This window comes from Bombus terrestris, chromosome 16 (assembly GCF_910591885.1).
Source record: "Bombus terrestris chromosome 16, iyBomTerr1.2, whole genome shotgun sequence".
NCBI classification, from domain to species: domain Eukaryota; kingdom Metazoa; phylum Arthropoda; class Insecta; order Hymenoptera; family Apidae; genus Bombus; species Bombus terrestris.
The window spans coordinates 5,053,449-5,072,566 of NC_063284.1; the positions used below are offsets into that span (position 1 = coordinate 5,053,449).

General features: G+C 31.6%; 3 protein-coding genes and 1 long non-coding RNA gene across 8 annotated transcripts in view; 2 read left to right on the forward strand and 2 right to left on the reverse strand.

The window, feature by feature from the left end:
* Positions 1–9,103, reverse strand: part of LOC100644153 (mitochondrial carrier protein Rim2) — a 16,600-nt gene extending 7,497 nt beyond the window's left edge. For 3 of the 4 annotated variants that reach the window (XR_001099421.3, XR_007226842.1, XM_012317628.3), the window contains exons 1-3: positions 8,822–9,101; positions 6,940–7,125; positions 5,596–5,870 (exon numbers count right to left, since the gene is read on the reverse strand). Coding sequence is in view for 2 of the 4 variants with exons in the window: in XM_012317628.3 (XP_012173018.1) it covers positions 5,596–5,870; positions 6,940–7,125; positions 8,822–8,862 (502 nt within the window). In the remaining 2 variants the exon portion in view is untranslated. Of the gene's footprint in view, positions 1–5,595; positions 5,871–6,939; positions 7,126–8,821 lie in introns of all 4 variants that reach the window. The other variant, XM_020867315.2, reaches the window with a different exon arrangement.
* On the forward strand, positions 2,431–5,125 carry LOC125386574. The gene is made up of 2 exons (XR_007226848.1): positions 2,431–3,300; positions 3,710–5,125. It is a non-coding gene; the product is annotated as an uncharacterized LOC125386574 (long non-coding RNA).
* A 718-nt stretch (positions 9,104–9,821) lies between the features above and the next one.
* On the reverse strand, positions 9,822–11,824 carry LOC100646162 (pachytene checkpoint protein 2 homolog). Its single transcript, XM_003401855.4, has 6 exons — positions 11,569–11,824; positions 11,262–11,418; positions 11,001–11,192; positions 10,704–10,931; positions 10,281–10,628; positions 9,822–10,224 (listed from the first exon to the last, which is right to left on the reverse strand). Exons 1-6 carry the CDS (start codon positions 11,616–11,618, stop codon positions 9,958–9,960), a joined length of 1,242 nt encoding a protein of 413 aa, XP_003401903.1. The 5' UTR covers positions 11,619–11,824; the 3' UTR covers positions 9,822–9,957.
* A 285-nt stretch (positions 11,825–12,109) lies between these two features.
* On the forward strand, positions 12,110–18,085 carry LOC100647002 (vesicle-fusing ATPase 1). Of its 2 annotated transcripts, XM_012317630.3 has the most exons (10): positions 12,182–12,318; positions 13,397–13,616; positions 13,943–14,167; positions 14,235–14,862; positions 15,452–15,676; positions 15,782–16,081; positions 16,163–16,453; positions 16,526–16,710; positions 16,796–16,954; positions 17,041–18,085. In XM_012317630.3, the coding sequence occupies exons 2-10, from the start codon at positions 13,606–13,608 to the stop codon at positions 17,156–17,158; spliced, it is 2,142 nt and encodes a 713-aa protein (XP_012173020.1). In that variant the 5' UTR covers positions 12,182–12,318; positions 13,397–13,605; the 3' UTR covers positions 17,159–18,085. The 2 variants fall into 2 exon arrangements, with proteins under 2 accessions (XP_003401908.1, XP_012173020.1); XM_003401860.3 differs by lacking the exon at positions 13,397–13,616 and having other exon boundaries at positions 12,110–12,318.
* Positions 18,086–19,118: the final 1,033 nt, after the last annotated feature.

The window sequence follows — 19,118 nt, forward strand, 5'->3', positions numbered from 1 at the left end:
CTTACAAACAGATGGTGTTCCTACATATTGTACTTAGCATAGGTGTAGCAGCATGAGAATAAAAGTAGCATATACAGTTACTCGCATATTATACGAGAATATGGATCATTTATCGCAGCATAAAAATACGTAAACATCTTCTTCCTAACGCTAACATTTAATTGTACAATAGAGTTTTAATAAAAAAGAGGTTGACCTCTCTGTTTCATAACCAGTTAGCTGTGTTTGACAAGTATACTCGTCATCGCTTATTCTTTGCGACACATTTTAAGTACACGCTTTTGAAAGAGGTCGTAACAGTTAACTGGTTATATACGATGCAGTCTTCTTCTTCATATTCTTTAATAATATCTGCTATGATTAATGCTAATAATGGTACAATTTCACGAAAACTTTTATCCGTTTTTCTGTGATATGTTAAATCTCATGGTGTACTACATATAAACATATCGGTGTCAATTACCCCTGGTATTAATTATACAAAATAAATCTATTCTGCAAGTTCGAAAACTTAATTTCCAAGAATTGCTGGATCGCAGAATGTAAACAAATATTCTAATATTACCGAGGACCTGGAAATCAGACAATTTTTTGTTAAAAATCTATTGTACAATTACATGTTATTGTTAGGAAGAAATTATTTATGTATTCTTTACCTATAATAAATAATCCATATCTTTGTACAATGAGCAATACAACATTACCACAGAGATACTGCTGTGTCCGAGTATGAGTAAACTGACAAATTTCAATTTCCAAAATCATCAGACTTAAAGATTGAAAAATTCAAATTTTTAGACTTACAAAGCTCAAAATCCAGAAATTTTATATTTATTAATAACCCTATTCCCAATCATTTTCTTTGCAAAATTTTCTTCAACTTCTTGTCTCAAATTCATCGAAGATACGTAGTATCTTAGAAAGAAATTACACAGGTATATAATCAAGGTCAACGTAAATGAGAATCGTCACAGATAACCTAAAATAAGAAGTAAACAAGTATCGCTTAGCGCACACAGTACGCAGTGCTCGGCATTCCAATGGAGTCCGGCAATTGATGACTTCCCCGTATACTTTTGCACGTTGTCACAAGTGTAACGTGATTCCATCGTAAACACGCTTCGTCAATTTTCATCCAACAGCGTTGCGAATCAGAACACGCGAGATTATACGCGATTAACGTGGCGTGTTATTCGCCATAGACTTCCGTAAATTATTGCGAATTATAAATTTATCTTATCGTAACAGCACACTCACGCTGATCTGAAAAAAGAAGTAAATTCTTACTGTGCAACAGTTTGTCCTCGCCTTTGATATGTTTCATAAATACAGTAGTAGCGTAAAATACATTTACGACGATATTTCTTGTTTAGTGATCCTCCATTTTTCGTACATATACGGTCAAGACGTTCGAGATAGTTTTAAGGCTGCTTCTATGCGTAATGCCACGTTACAGCCATTTGACATTCTTTCGAGTACTAATAAGCAGATACTTCAGCTCAGCAGAATCTGAGAAATACTAACTATTTGACCTATCTCACTGTGGAGGGAAACACTAGAACCGCCGCATATCGATTTGAAACCCGAGATTCCTAGGTGACACACTTTGAGTTACTTTGGATGCTGGACTTAAAGATGCACCCTAACAGTTATAGTTGTTTTGGTGAACTTTCGTACTTGAAAGATTAATATTAATATTAACTTCAGGATTTAGAAAACATCAAACCGTGGGAACCAGATATACAGTGGCTCAGAAAAATATTTTATGTATATATTATGTATATATTTTGAAATGTCATTGGCGCTATAACGAGATAAAACTATGATTAATATTGGAAAAATTTGAAACGGAACTGAAAACGTATACAGAAGTTACAAAATATTTATTAGAAACATATACTTCGCAAGGCTACCAAAGTATGTTAACAGTCAATTACTTACCACATTAATAAGACACATATATAATAATATACATATAGTGAAACCATTTTCATTGTTATTTATACATTTAAGACTACTATTCATGCTTTATACTAATTTTTCATTTGAGCGTATGTTTGCAATAAAGGCCTTATACATTTTCAGATTGGTTTCAAATTTTGCTATTATAATTAGGATAGTAGTGTCTCGTTACAATGCTAATGAAGTTTTAAAAAATTCTGTACACAGTATAGTATTATTTATATTGCAGCTTCACAGCCTGTTACAAACGAGGTTATCACTATGCACGTATCCACTATATATATCGTACATAATGTTTATATATATATATATATTATTATTATACATTTATATATATACATATATATATATATATAATATACATATATATATATACATATATATATGTATATATATATATATATATTGTATACATATACAACATATATATATATATATATATATATATATATAAACATTTACACATATCAATACATATACATATAGACAGTACAATGCACATAGTATATACATAAAAAAGTTCTGTAGTAAATGTTCTAATATTTTCGTGTGCCACTGTATCTACACCTCACTACCACTACATGTATTTCAGTATTCCAACTATTCCAGTGTCCACTATTTCAAATATTTCAAATACCCCTATTGATATATCTCGATCTTCAATATTCTAATATTCTAACATCAGCAAGATCTCCGATACATTAATTCTCGCATATTCCAATCCAAGTGTCACAGTAGGTTAATAGCATTTCAAGATTCGAAGGACGCGTGCAAAATGCTTGCGTAATCCGGACGCGTCGCGTCGCAAGCAATGCACCGGTGGTAAACAGTGCGTTGGCCGGGATGATTGCCTGCGTGGGTCATTACAAACTGGGTCAATAGGACGGAATATCTGCTTGCAAACTCAAGACACGGCCAATAAACAATCGCAGTCTTTAGTGACCAATTTATAAATACGGAAAATTTCTTTTCCATGTGAACATTCAAAATATGCTACCTAGTAACTTCATCAGCTTAGAACTAGATCATATACTTAACAAAACACTCGAACTTGCAATTATATGCGCTCGATGATTTCCATAATCGCTCCTATTTGAACAACATCTTTCTCAATTTCGTTACACATTTTAGCTGCGAGTATACGATCGCATTTGTTATGCACCAGTGATGTAAATAGAAATTTGCATAACGTGTATGCAAAGCATTATCGGTCGCGTGAGACAAATAATCGCAATCAAACCAATCTCGAAGAACATAATACAAAGCGGAAACTAAAAATCAAAAGAGGCGTAGCGGCTTGATAAAAAGTTTGAAGAGAAAAACGCTGTCGCCAGTCAGGTAAAAGTGGTGTTTCATTGAAGAGATCCCAGTGTTCTCGTGGCAGTCTTCTATTTTTAACATCGAACAGCCATGTAATTTCAATGACCGCTCTACCTGTCGGCTATTTACGACCTAAACCGACAATCCATAAACCGTGCTTTTTTTCTAAGCATTCATTACCAAGTATCCGTGATCTTCATTATCAGATGTAGTTGAATTTTGGCTAAAATTATGTAGAAAAGTGACAAACACGATAAAATTCGTTTGATTTTTTCAAAGATTTTTTTTTCAGAAGAATAAGATAAATATGAAATATCGAGACAGATATGAAATATTAAAAATATACTTAACTCCGCGTTTGATTATATTGACCAAATTATTCGGGTCAATTTTGTTATCCAGTCACTAATAAATTTTCTTTATCAAGAATCTTTCAGTCGTGAAATCACACGATAGTCACGAGGCATCGCGTTCCGAAAATGATCTAGAGGGAAAATAACGGAGACTTCAGGAACATCAAATTAAGCCTTCGCAAGTTTCTTGTCACATGCAACCATGATGCAAGGACGCATGAGAGCCATAAGTACTACAACAGCGAGTGTTTCAAAGCCATTTGGATGCAATTGTACGCAGATGAGATAAATCGTGAAGAAGGAGCAAGACTGACAGATCGTAAGCCTAACAGAAACAGAGAATCCAGCGAAGAAGATTCGAAGTAGTAGAGGAAGATACAGAATATTTGTTATTTCGAGAAAAATGTGCAATGGAAAACTAAGATCTAAGATTCTAAAAATTATATTGGACACGATTTTTTTATAATTCTTTAAGCAACTAAATTCCATTTGTCCGAAAACTCAAGACGTCAAAGAAATGAAACAAATGCAAAGAATTAAAAAAATATAACGTCAGTTTCGAATTATGAAATCTTAAGTTGTGTAGTCATTTCGAATGGGGGAAAACTGGGTCACTGGTACAGGGCAGCTGATGAAAAATCAGCTGTTAGGCGACTACGTGATCAGCCGCACGTTTTCGACCAAGCGGAAAGGAAGACCCTTCGAAAAGGAGCTTACGTGCCACCAGACGCATGAGCTAAATTACATACCGTGATCGGGCTCCTTTTCTTGTCTAACCAATTTTATTAATTACTGGCTCTACTGTGGATTGTTGGATACAGTGAGTATTACACACAGCACCCCTGCAGAGAAATTAGTATCCAAAAGAATAATCTGGCGCTTGAAGTTCTGTTCTTTCCGGATAAGAGTTATCTGCCAATTAAGCAAGCCAAGCAGATTCTTCAATTAATTGCAATTACTCATCACAATTTCTGAGAACTAAAATAAGCATCGCTTAATTCATGATATTATCAATGTCGAACGACAATTTTCATTCAGATAATTGACTTTATATTATGCAAACGTTTATAGAACAAATTGATGATAAGAACTTCTGTGGAAGTATTTCGAGAGATTCCACGAGGACACAAATTTGCAAAGATTTTGTTCTTTGTTATACGATAACTAAATAAAGTAGACGATGTGAATTATCAAACATACGGAATCGAATGTAATGTCATGTTATCGCGTTAGAAGAGATCAGAAACAGCAATGATTGAAAGCAGTTATTTACGGCAGTCCATTCAACTAGATAACAGCGAGTGACGCGCGACATGACCCCACTGAGCTCGTTATCAGTGGCCGCCTTGATTGTTCTGAGAGAAAAGAGATAGACTACGCGATCCTAACGCATTGTGCCTGGTCGGCCGATGCCTCAGCTAGATCTTCATATATACATACATACGTCTATTTCTGTGCTCAGCTATTCGTCTTTGTTCTATTCAACGATGCAATTTTACGCTTCGATCATTATGCTTGCTCTTTTCATTTTCCACTATGTAAATCGTCGAAAATTTCTTTGATTCGATAGAAAACGATCAACGTCGATAGTACTGTCAATTTTCTAATTTGTATAACACTGTGCTTTAAAAAAGTCGCTCCATAAAGACTGATTTGAATGGAAAGAAATTTCATCCGAAAATACCTTGAAACGATAAAATAGTCCTTAATAATCCCATCTGTACGGTCATTTTAGTAACATACCTATTTCTGATCTATCAAATTATCATTCATATAATCATCTGTAATGCACAACACATTCGAGCTTTCAAGTAACGCTTCTCAGTCATTCCTCCTTCGCTTAAGACATACATTACATCACAGCAGTAGCTAAAATCAATCACATCGGAATCAAGCTGCAGCAGAGCCGATGAAAATACAGGTCTGATCGATAAGAACGGAAGTAGAACGATAAACTTACCGGCACAGAATGCGGAGACCACGTGCACAATAGCGGTGTCCGGGGGGAAGATCGCGTTAAACGCGACTTTGCTTTTCGAATAGGCACAGAAGTAGATCGCCCTGGATGGTGCGACTCCTACGAGGTTGGGGCCCAATCCTTTGAACAGGGCACGAGTACCTTCGTTCTTTACGATATACTTGATGCATTGGAATATACCGGGCGCGGAGTGACTATGGGGAGAGCCTCCTGGAGAAGAGGATGCGCCAAAGTGAGAGAGAGCAACCAAAGCGTGCCTGGAATCAGTACAGTGAACTTCGATTAACTATTAAATATATAAATAAAGTTCCATTCATTTTTATTCCGTTCTGTCATCGAAGCTTTTCCAACTATATTTTCATATTTTTCTCGCTTCACAGATTAATCTAACGCGTACAGAATTAAACTACACTATCGACCATAAAGTATTAGGACATCGTTGTATTTATTAAAAATACCCTATCAAGTTTTATTATATCTAGTGTTTTATATTATATGATACGTATGATACAAATGATGTAAAAAATTAGACTAGACGATAATACAATAAATATAAATTGAAAGATGAAGATTAAAGAATCTACGAAATGCTTATAACATATAAAAGTATCCGAAGTATTTAAAGTAGAACACTTATTTATTTGTTATAATATTTAATAAACAAAACAAGCATCTAGATTCTATTTCTTTAAGTATATTCATAGAAATATGAAATTGCATGAATATCCGCAATCTACTTATGGGCAATAGTATAAATTAATTAATTAATTCTATAAAAAATTGAAGATTAACGTAAAAGTATTGCAGGCTTGAATTCTTGAGAAGAACACCCTCGTCAGGATTTCTAGAATCAACAACGCGACGCATATACTTGGTCGAGGCTTTATTTTTAACCAGGCATGCCGCGAATGTAGGAATTAGTTGAGCATCGGCGCTGGACCATCTCGGACGTGTTTGGAACACGTTCGAACATCACGTAAATTTAGTTTGCATGCCCCATCTTCTCTAATGTCACAATCATTGTACAATTCAATATGTCCCGACAAAGTAAACAGGGTTTCAAACGCAATTAGCTAATGTATAACATAGACAGGCACGAGACAAGAAGAAATATAATCCGCTGAAATAACGATAAGCAGGTTCGTTGCTTCGTGAAGAAATCGGTGCTCCGAGTATCAATTCATGCTCTTCCTTTTTGAAAACAAATTCGAATTTCGATACTAATCTAAATTTGATCTATATTTTTAACTAATCTAAAAGAACAACAACCATCAATTGTTTTCGTCATAAATGTAATTAATTATACAGAGGTATTGATGAAGTTACCTTGTATACCCTCCAGTGCACAGTCTTCTCCTCTGTTCCGGTTTCGGGAAACTTTTGCACGTTACATGACCCGAAGTGAGTTCCTTGTTCACTGGGGGTGGATAGAAGCCGGATGAGGAAGATTGTAAACGCGTTTTAACCACTTCTAAGGGGCAAGTAACTATCGCACCGGTCGTCCCAGCCACTCTGCGAAACAAAAAATCCAATTAATAAGAAATTAATGAAGAGGTCAACAGGAAGTTGATACGAAAGTTTGATAAATTGAAATAAAGGACAAAATTGTATACGTACGAAACTATCTTTTCTCAGACGTTTCGTCTAATATATGTATGTAACATTACGATGTTAATACGTATCTATATATGATGACAAATTATTTGTAACATTATTCGATGGAATTACATCATTAGAATATTAATACGTTTGTAAATTTATAATTCATATATTTATTACGCACCAAACGAAACATATATACTACATCTGTACAAAATTGTCAATCAAACGTAATAAAATGAAACTAATTAAAAACATTTAAAACAGATTGAAAAGTAGAGTTGGCATAGCGTAAATAAGAAAAAGATTTGTAACGCTAATCGTTTGGTCGAAAACCTTCTACTAAGTACGATTATTAACTTATGGTAACAAGATGTGTTCTACAATTATCAATGCACACTATTATTAGGATGTAAATATATTCCTAAATTTGTAATGCATATGTCATATAACAAAGGAGACGTACCGCTTTTAAATACAAAAATTCTTAGATAATCGAATTCAGTTTCAATAAAGTCTAATGAATTCATATACAAAGGCTCAATGGCTTAGACAAAACATATTGAAATCTCATTAGCATTCTAACCAGGCACGACTATCGTGACTATATTGGTAAAATTGATAATGGATCTGAAAATGTATATAGAAGTTACAAAATATTTGCTTGAAACATATGCTTCACAAAGATTACCAAAATATTTGGAAAGTCAATTACTCACTATATCAATAGGCCACAATATATAGTGAGAACATCTTCAATATTATTTGCTTAGGCCCGCTTATTCGTGCTGTTTACTTCCTTCTAATATGCGTACATTTGTAATAAATGTTATGAGACTTTTATATATATTTACGGATTAGTTTCAAATTTTGTTATTGAAGTCATGATAGTCGTGTGTCATTACAGTGCTAACGAAACTTCAAAAAGATTCGTATAATGCACATAATATATTCATAAAAAAAATTCTGTGGTAAATGTTCAAATATTTTCGTAAAAATATCACTGCAAATGGTAGAACGTCTAAGAAACAGTTTCAGAAAGCCATACGTAGATTCGTCGTAAAAACATGTACCCCTCATTGAGAAGCCGGTTATAATGCGTATTATACTACGCGCGATATTATTTCGAACCAAATTGGAATTTCGATGATATACATCGCAGCGATCGGAGACTCAACATAGACGTGAAAAATTATCTGACACAGACCGAAAATAACATCGTAGTTTCTAAATTTGAGCGATCAATTACGCATAAGCAAGACACACGAGCTAGTCTAAGAATGACGTAACAACCGTGAGCCGGCGAACAATGTCGCAGCATTTAACATTACGGAATTCTCCTGAGTCACGTTTCTGTAGAAATTTCTAGGAATGCGCTTGTCCAGAAGCGCACAATATTTTTATATATTATAGCTACTGCGCAAAACGCATGTATATGTATGTATGTATATTTTGTTAATAAATACTTTTCGTCGAAATTGCCGGCGTCAATCTACGACGTAAGTTCCTTATCTTAATTTGTTACTTTGTTATATATAAGTTCCTAATTCTAATCTAAATTCACTGAATGTCGAATTTGATATAAAGGGAAAAGACATGAGAAACCCACCCTCCGGCGACGAGATGTATCGCGGTATCGCGATCCAACATTCTTCCACTTAATCCTGTCACTCTGAGAACATTAACTTCGAGAAAAGACAGAACAAAAAATACACTGTCAAGTTCACATGCGAGAAACGCAGAGAAATTGCGTACAATTGCAATGTATTCTTTCAATAGTTAACTTGGCTCTTGTCTCGACAATCAAATTAAAAAAGTATGAACGAAGAACACCACCAATACGTTCAACAGCCCGGCAACAACTGATTGCATTGATCGCAACCGTATGGCGCACCGTTTACCATAGCCTATCTCGAAACTAGAGAGGTCGTGACTATCGAATGTTTCGCGATCGAGGTGATATCGAGATTCATATGGCGGGAACTTTGTAATTTGAAAAGAAGAATGTTCAAATTTGTACTCCTTCAGGTAATTAAAATTCTAATAAGGGATCATTCTATAAATCTGAAGGTATCAATAAAGCACATAATTCAGAACAAACATGATCGGAAAGTTGTAAAAGACATAGATGAAGTAAACGGTGTCTTGAAAGACGAATTGGAACTTTCTGACTTCAAAAGATTATAACTTCGAAATAAATGCATGAAATACAAAAATTCGAATGCTATTTTGTAAAGAAAAGTCGGTACTTATATAGTATGTAAAAACACATTGCTCAAATTATTAATTAATAACAAAACGCGACAAATTAAGGTGTGGTATTACGAGCAAATATTCTAATTATACTGAACCTGTATGATGATTGTCAATGTCAACCTCATCTACATTTTTTACAACCTTCCCATCACATTTACTATAAATGATTGTATTTTTATATCTTATGATTTAGAATGATGTCTTACTAGAATTTTATATCTCTGAAGTAATACAAATTTAGCTGTTCTTCTTTGAATCATTATTTACGAGAGTTTCCACCCTAATGACCTCAATGACCTTCATTACAATTATCAAAAGTTTTCACAGGAAGGGAAAATAAAAAGTTAGAAAGATTTAAATAAAACGCATACATATCTTTATGTCATGTATGAAAAGTATTAAATAAATATAATACTAAATCTTTCATTGAGTTAAGACTGAGTACATTAAAAAAGTAAAAAAGGTCCACGAATTAGAAAAAAATACCTCTTAGAATACTTCTTCTGTATTTTCCTTTTCTCTTTCAATCGCTATGTGCATAGCTCTTAAAAATCGACTTAGAGTACACTTTTTTGTTTTCATATAGAAAGCATGAGCTAAAAACGGTATTTTTCTTAAAACTCGTCCACTTAAGTTCACGCTCTCTTGACTGAGTTCCATTAATTTAAGACTGTTCTTTGTCTGAAATGTTTCCTCATAGCCCATTTTTTTTAAGCATGGTAAGTCATAAATTTCTTCTGATTCCATTAATTTTGTCTGGAAAAAGTGAAAATAATATATTTGACGAAATAGAAAAATATATATTTATTTACCCTCATTAATTCTTTAAGACAGGAAGTATAAATTTTGTATATAGCTTGATACGAAGGAGGTCCAATATATTGCTTCATATCTGTTCTATCGACGAATGCTATGTCAATGGCTTCTGATAAATTGCTAGTTGTTAAAATTAAAATATTTGGATATCGTTTTATTTGGTCTAGTTGCGTTAATAAGGCATTCACTACTCTTATCGAATCAACGGGTTCTGATCCGTTATTACAACTTTTCCGGGTATGCGCCAGGGATTCTATCTCATCAATTAAGATACAAACTAATGCTTGTGGATTTTCTAAAAGACTTCTTATTTCATTGAATAATTTCACAACCAATTTACCACTCTGCAAATAATAATATTTTTAATTTTATTATCTACTAATTAAAAGAATTTCCTTAATGAGTTATTGTAATATTACCTCTGAAAACCACTTTGAAAATAAACTATGGCTGTTTATCTCAACAAATTCGCCATGTGTAAATCTATTACCTAAACGAATAGTAGCCTTCTGAGCAAGGGCTTTACATAAACTAGTTTTTCCTGTACCTGGTGGCCCATGTAATAGTACCACTTTGTTCCAACTTATGATGTTAGTATCAATATTATGGTCTGCGAATATCATTGCTGTTTCCACAAAGTGAAGTAGCTAAAAAAGGAACAAAAGCATTTTCAAGTATTATGAAAAATTGAGATAATTATAAGATATTCAACTAACGTTATCCTTTATGTTGGAATCAAAATAAAGGCTCTCCCATAAATAATGAAATTCTTGTGATGGTAATATCCAATGTGATGAGGCTGAAAGATTTTCTCCGTCATTTTCCATTGTCTCTGTAGCTGCAGACTCTGTGGTTAACCTATATATATGAAACCTTAGAGTAGCTCCTTGCACTTTCATATGAGTTCTCTGTAATTATAAAGTTCGTATTACTAACGTTCTTTGTGTATGCAATTAAATTTACTTTCAAACTTTTACCTCTCCATGACTGCAAGTGCATATTATAGAATCAATATGAGTCTGTAAAGTGGAGTTTGTCAGGTCCTTTCCATACATAATGGTATCTAAAGCAACATCCTCTAATGCATTTATTTCAGCATATACTAAATTCTCTACTTTTTCTATAGAAAGTGTGCTGAAAGTCAAATATTATTGTTTATAATGGATTTAACATTCAAAATATAGCGCACAAAGTTGATAAAAGAATTATATTTCAATTGAAACATAAATTATCGTAATTGTAAAAAATCGTTAATCGTAAAAAAAAGAACTACGAGAGTGATACCTGACGATATTTAGACAGATTTCCACGTGCAAAACATCAGCTCCTTCCATTTTATTTGACTTTTTACTTTTCGACACTTTTCCGACGCTTTAAGAATTGATTTAAAATCTTTTTAATACAGAGCTAAGACCTTAAGAAAAACACCAAACTGCGTACTTTAGAACAATCAAGAATTCAAAATGTAATTTGAAACTGATTACGCAGGTGTTTCCAACCAATTGTCAAATATATAGTGATAGAAGAAAAAAGAGAGGAACAGAAGAGAGAGAAAGTTTAAATCTGATTTTCAACGAACGAATTTAACGTAAAGACAAAAAAGAGAGAAAGAGTTTTATACACAGATCTCCTATACGCAACTCTTATGAAGGAGGATGTCATTGTTTTGATGTTACTAACTCCTTTATTAATATTATTAATATTGTTAATATTATTCCCTACCTAATATTTATTCCATTATTGATATTAAATATAACATATTATTACTCCCTGCGCGCGCTTTCGGAGTTTTGTAACAGCGCCATAATGCGGAATCCTCCACCACCAAAAGTCTGATCAGTTGTCAGTCTGGTATAAGTCTTGCGTATGAGACTGTAAAGTGATATACTATCCTTTCAATAAGTGCGATTCCGTTTCTCAATAGTAAAATTTACTTTTTTCATAGAGAATGAAGGCAATTAGGTGTCCTACTGATGAACTTAGCATTACAAATTGTGCTATAATCAATCCAGATGATTTCCCAGATGATGTCAGGTAAAGATATCATCCTATAATTAATTCATTGATTTTGTAGGTATAAGAACCAGTATAGATGATATGGTTTTTTGATCGATCCTACCAATTCGGTAAAATCGAATTGATCAAAAAACCGTATCGTCTGATGTGACTGGTATAAGTACCAAATCAATGAATCGGCCCAATTACCGAGTTGGTAACGACCGAAAGCAGTGTTCACACGGTTCTGTACCTTCACCAAAAATCTAACTCTCACGCATATGCTTACTTCCTATTTTTGTTTGTTTATTTTGTTATTTGCAGTCTGACAAAATTGACGTGAATATTTTTTCATTATGAATTTTTCATGGTTTTTTAATATGTCACAAAAAAAGGATCAACGGAAGATATATCCTATTGAAAATGATGTATATCAATTGGGTTCCTATCAAATTTTCATGTCTCAATTAAGAAGTGACGAAATAAAATTTTTTAATTATTTTTGTACATGAATATCTACTTTTGATGATCTGTTAAAAAGCATGGAAAAGATTTAACAAAACAGAACACAACTATGAGACTAAGTATTAGTTTTGAAAAGAAAATGTTTGCATGGTTAAGACTAATTTTTAAATTGTTATCATTATATATAATCAAGTAGTCAGATCTAAATCCGTAATTGAATGATTGGATTCAATGATTGGACTTACAATTAAAACAAAGGTGATGTGTTATGTTGATGCAAGTTCTGATCTCTATAATTTATTCATTCATAAAATTCATTTGTTCTCTAAAAGAGCATGAAAAATATGAAGAAAATTCTCTAGAAGAGTATGGTAAAAAGTGTCTGCATATTCATATATTTTCTTATTTTTCGTATTAAATTTATAACTTTGACTTGAAATTCTAAAGTTTCATTATTGTTGAATATATGTAATGATAACAAAATACTTTTAAAAAATTAAATATGACGATTTTCTTCTTCATCTCTAGGAAAATTTATTTGCTTATCTATTAATTTTATCAAAATCTTCTTTTAACAAATTGTATATTTCTCACCATAATGCTTCTTTTAAATTTTTATCTTTATATGAATCTAATCTTTTATCCCATATAGCGGGCCTTTGTTCCACCAACGATATCATAAACTCCGCATTTATTTTCGCCATTTTCAACGATTCATACGCACTCTCCTCTATGACTCTTCTATAAGTACGATAAAGAAAATGTATCGGCCGATTCGTTTTTATTGCCGAATCACTTCATATATCGACAAAACCAAATGTCGAATGCGACCGAATCGGTGATTTCATCGTATACACGGATATGAAACATACGTAAGTATATGCTCCTAGACAAAAAAACAATTGAGCCAGCAAATGATTGATTCATTATAATTTGAACAAGCTGTTGTTGCAGTATATTAGTAACTGTAGTAACAGCTATTACATATTATACTGAACCATTAATTCATTTGTTCGGGAGTTGAACATGCGGCGAAAATACAGAAATGTGTGAACGCTGCTTTCGGCTTACATATATATATAAAATATAAGGTTTTAAATAATTAAATCGACAAATAAGGCAATAAAAGAATAATAAAGTTTATAATTTTAGTTTATTTGACAGATTATATGAAGTTCAACATAATTGTATCTTTTAGGCACATTGAAGTTACCACTGCACCAAATCATCACTTTGTATTTACTATAAAACGACATCATGAAGTACCCAGAGGAACTGTTGGATTTAGTTTGCTTCAGAGGAAATGGGCCACTCTTTCCCTTAATCAGGAAATTGAAGTTCGACCATATCATTTTAATCCTACCTCCAGTACAGAATGTTTATGCACTATTGTATTAGAAGCAGACTTTTTGCAAAAAAAATCGTATGTGCATTATATGGAAAATGCAAAGAAAATAGCATGTATAATAAAATTTGTAATGATATTTTAGGACTACTTTGGAACCATACAATACGGATGAAATGGCTAAAGATTTTCTGTTACAATTTTCGGGGCAGGCATTCACCGTGGGTCAACAACTGGTGTTTCAGTTCAAGGATAAAAGAATGCTTGGCCTCGTAGTTAAAAGTTTGGAAGCTGCTGATATATCTGCTATAAGTTCTGGACAAAATACAGTATCTAAAAAAACTCAAATGGGACGTTGTTTGGGCGATACTGTTATACAGTTTGAAAAGGCAGAAAATTCAAATGTAAACCTTATTGGCAAAGCAAAGGGGAAAGTTATTCGCCAATCAATTATCAATCCAGATTGGGACTTTCAAAAAATGGGAATTGGTGGACTGGATAATGAATTCAGTGCTATTTTCCGAAGAGCATTCGCGTCACGAGTTTTTCCGCCAGAAATTGTTACTCAACTGGGTTGTAAGCATGTAAAAGGGATTTTACTTTATGGTCCACCAGGTACCGGTAAAACGTTAATGGCAAGGCAGATAGGAACTATGTTAAATGCTAGAGAACCCAAAATCGTCAATGGCCCTCAGATTTTGGATAAATATGTTGGAGAAAGTGAAGCTAATGTTAGACGATTATTTGCTGATGCTGAAGAAGAGGAGAAGAGGGTATGAAAATATTTTCAACCTTCATTACGTGTTTTATACTGTTTTACAAATATAAATTATAAATATAAATTACATTGTTTAACAAATTTTAACTTTTTTCCGATTTTGCAACCTTCAGTAGGTAATTCTTGTAGATTTTTGTATACTAGATATAAATTTGCAAATCATGTTTTCCTAGAATCCAAAGTTTTTAAAAAAATGAATTATGAAAAAAATTGCACATTTTCAACTTTGGAGATGTTTCATGCTTTTTATCGTAACAGCTATCGAATTGCGGTTGGGACGAAAAAATTCTTTAGGCTCACTTAAATAAAATGATGTGTATTATTATTGGATTATAAACATTTAAGTGTGTTCAAATAATAATCAAAGCAAAAAAGACACCTAAAACACCATTGTTTGCTTACATTTTCCGATTTATTTAAAAAACTAAAGGTCTAGGAGAAAGTCTAACATGGGTATATTATAGAGCAGAAATTTTCGCTAAAAAAAGGATCAAGAAAAACTAGAAAACCTTGTTTGATTCTAAGATGAAAGCGAAACACGTAGTGACGATAGTGGTTGCTGATAAATAAATTTTCATGTTTAGCTTGGACCAAATAGTGGATTACATATAATTATTTTTGATGAAATTGATGCTATTTGCAAATCTCGAGGGAGTGTTGCTGGAAATACAGGAGTTCATGATACTGTCGTAAATCAGTTGCTTGCAAAAATAGATGGTGTGGAGCAGTTAAATAATATTCTTGTTATTGGTATGACTAACAGACGAGATATGATTGATGAAGCTTTACTACGACCTGGTAGATTAGAGGTATTCTTAATAATATTAAATATTTTTTAAAGATAATGTTTGGAAAACCATTACCATTACTTTACATAAATATTATTACATTAAATAAAATTTGTGTGCATATAGGTACAAATGGAAATCAGCTTGCCTGATGAACATGGAAGATTCCAAATACTTAATATTCACACATCTAGAATGAAAGATTATAAGAAGATATCACCAGATGTTGATTTAAGAGAACTAGCCACATTAACTAAAAATTTCAGTGGTGCAGAATTAGAAGGTCTAGTTAGAGCTGCACAAAGTACTGCTATGAATAGATTAATTAAAGCTTCTAGTAAGGTAGAAGTAGATCCTGCTGCAATGGAAAAACTTATGGTTTCCAGAACTGATTTTCTTCATGCTTTGGAACATGACGTTAAACCTGTAAGTAATTTAAAAGAAATTCGAGTGTGATTAACAAAGAACTGCAATGATTTGCTTTAACGACTTTACTTTATGTTACAGGCATTTGGCACAAGTGCAGAAAAATTAGATCATCTTCTTATACGTGGTATTATTAACTGGGGCAAACCAGTGGCAGAGATTTTGTCTGATGGCAATTTATATATTCAAGAGGCACGCTCTGCCGAAGGTTCTGGTCTTGTGTCAGTTTTGTTAGAAGGACCTCCAAATAGTGGAAAAACAGCACTTGCTGCTCAAATAGCTAAAAATTCCGATTTTCCGTTTGTCAAAGTATGTACACCAGAAGATATGGTTGGTTTTACAGAATCTGCAAAATGTCTTTTAATTCGAAAGGTAAATATGAACTGAATATTTTCTAATTATAATATAATAAATGATATAAAATATATATTTTTTCGTGTTTAGATATTCGACGATGCTTACCGTTCACAACTCAGTTGTATTCTAGTTGATAATATTGAGCGTTTGTTAGATTATGGTTCTATTGGTCCACGATATTCTAACTTGACTTTACAAGCGCTGTTAGTTTTACTGAAGAAACAACCACCGCGTGGTCGTAAATTATTAGTACTTTGTACTACAAGCCGCAGGTAAAATACTTAATGTTAATGTAACAATATTCTAAAATAATAGTTACATATATTTTTATTAATATAATTACCATATCTTCTCTAGACAAGTTTTAGAGGACATGGAAATGTTATCAGCATTTAGTACAACTCTTCATGTACCTAATTTATCAACTCCTGACCATCTCTTAAGCGTTTTAGAAGAAATGGATCTATTTAATAAAAAAGAAATTGTACATTTACATGCCAAACTTCAAGGAAAACGGTATGTCTATTCGGAACAATTTAACAATATTAATTTTTATTTAAATGTGTGAATATCGAAAGCACGATTTGTATATTTTCTTTCAGGGTATTTATTGGTATAAAGAAGTTGCTATGCTTAATAGACATGGCACGTCAAGTGGAACCAAAATATAGAGTTCCAAAATTCTTATCAAAATTAGAAGAAGAAGGTGGATTGGAGTAATAAGTATCTAAAGCTGTAATTATTTGTGTAGAAATGAATTAGATGTGATTTACGGATTAATATATAATACGTACGTAACAAAGAAATTTGCATTTATATACATACGAAATCTATATTACTTGAAAAAATCAAGTATAATTACGTGAGGTATATATGTATATGTCTTAGGAATACTTATGTAAAGCATTTTAATTGTTTATAAATATTCAGGTACTTTCTACTATACTTTTAATAGAAATTGTATTTTCTATTATCTTTTTAAACGATTCTGCCAAACATACAGTATTCATAATTTTAGAATTATATAATTTTTATGTACCTCTTTGATAATAATTTGTTTTAAAGCAATTTCACTAATTTAAAAAAATGTAAAATATAAAATGTAAAAAGACAAAGATATAATAGTTAAAAGAATGAAATTTTTTGTTAGATGGTAATAATATTAAATGTTCGCAATACATTATTATATAAATTTTTAATTATTGATCTTTTGTGTGAACTTTGAAAGTTTATGCTACACTAGTTATATATGAAACTATATGTCATAACTATGTAGAAATGAAATTTACACATATCTTTACAAAAGATAGAGAGAAATGCTTCCCTTAGTTTTAATGTTATCATATTCTACCATAAAATGAGTTTATTCCATATTAGTGCTACGTTTTTTAAACAATTTTTATAATAAGAAGTGTAATTGTTTATTAGCAACGTTTATTACATGTATTATAAACATATATTTTTATGCCTCCATTTATAGGTAATGTATGTATATCCATACAATAATCTAATGTGTACTTATCACTACATCACAGTTTGCTGTAGTTCTAGTTGTAAATGTATGCATATGTTTTAGTATTGATATTTAGTAGCATCTACAGATTAATGCCTCTTTAAGGTGACTAAATAAAACCATTCCAAAAAATATTTATATGCAAATATTTACTTTGCTTGCAATTGACAAGAAATATATGAAAAATAGATGGATACGTATTTCCTATAAATTAAAGATAGATGAAAATTTGTTTTATTTTAGAGAAATTAGTATGTAAATCTGAAATTACCCTACATATGATACATAAATAATTTATTTTGTGTAAATTATTTAAATAATTTATTTTATGGCAATTTATCCGTATAGTAAAAATGTATTATTGATTATCTGATTATAATAATTTCAATTATTTGATTTACGTACATATAATTAAACTGTCTACAAGAAAATCTGTATATTAACATCAAATGTATTGTTATGCCTGATAAATATCTAATATGAATCATATTTGTGTTAAAATATTGCAATAATAGTATATATAAATTTATGAGATATGTAATATATGTAAAAGTTAAATAAAATCTTGTAGAGTACAGTTATGAAAAATGTTATTAATGTTATCATCTCTTACAATTTACATAATTTAATCACATATACATACAAAATAAAACATAATAATAATGTTGCTCGCTTGACATTACTCTTATTTTATTTCCACAGTTTTTATATAAATATGGTTATATTACAATTAAAAGTTACAGAGTAATTAAGTTAATATATATAATCGTGTGCAATAATTTTTAAATTTTGTACTATTTGAATCTTAAATATGTATACATATATAAGTACATATCAGTGATGTTACCTGTAATAATTTCTCATGCAGGCTTTTGGAAGTTCTATGACAGGCTGGTTATGAAGCTAATGAGGAAATAAAAATTAAAATATATCATAATGATGGCGTCTCCTAGCATCAAATAATTTAAATTTTGGAGATAAAAATAAATTAAACTAAACTAAACTAAATTCAAAGTTTAATGTATTAATAAAAAGAATATTAATAAAACGTTAATATCAATAAAAAAATGTTCAATATATTATGTCATATTGCATAATCATATTCTTTAGTAAATTTTTATTATATGAATTCTTAATTTTTGAAGAATTAATTGCATAAAGAATATT